General features: G+C 63.7%; 1 protein-coding gene across 1 annotated transcript in view; it reads left to right on the top strand.

Moving 5' to 3' along the window:
* Positions 1-353, top strand: part of LOC102038351 (vasotocin-neurophysin VT-like) — a gene marked incomplete at its 5' end in the record, with an annotated part of 3134 nt that overhangs the window by 1911 nt on the left and 870 nt on the right. Inside the window, one exon of the mRNA XM_031062585.1 lies at positions 6-19. Coding sequence (XP_030918445.1) covers positions 6-19 — 14 coding nt within the window. The remainder of the gene's footprint in view (positions 1-5; positions 20-353) is intronic.

Raw genomic sequence — 353 nt, 5'->3', positions numbered from 1 at the left:
GGCATCTGCTGCACCGCCGGTAACCGGGCATGGGCACAGGGAGGGTGGAGGGGTGGGGGAGAGCTCAGCAGGTGAAGCTTCTCTGGTGGGGTGGGTTGGTTTTAGGGAGGGGGAAGTGAGAAGTGGAGGGGAAGAGGTGTTGGGAGGTAACGTGGGGATGGGTGGGTTCAGGATGGGTGTAAGGGAGGAATTGCTCACTGGGAGGGTGGGGAGGTCTGGCATGGGGTGCCCAGAGAAGCTGTGGTTGCCCCTGGAAGTGCCCAAGGCCAGGTTGGACAGGGCTTGGAGCACCCTGGGACAGTGGGAGGTGTCCCTGCCCCTGGCAGGGGGGGGCACGAGATGGTGTTAGTGGT

Source organism: Geospiza fortis, unplaced genomic scaffold (assembly GCF_000277835.1).
Source record: "Geospiza fortis unplaced genomic scaffold, GeoFor_1.0 scaffold180, whole genome shotgun sequence".
Taxonomy (NCBI): Eukaryota; Metazoa; Chordata; class Aves; order Passeriformes; family Thraupidae; genus Geospiza; species Geospiza fortis.
This window is presented reverse-complemented; position numbering and strand designations above follow the sequence as displayed.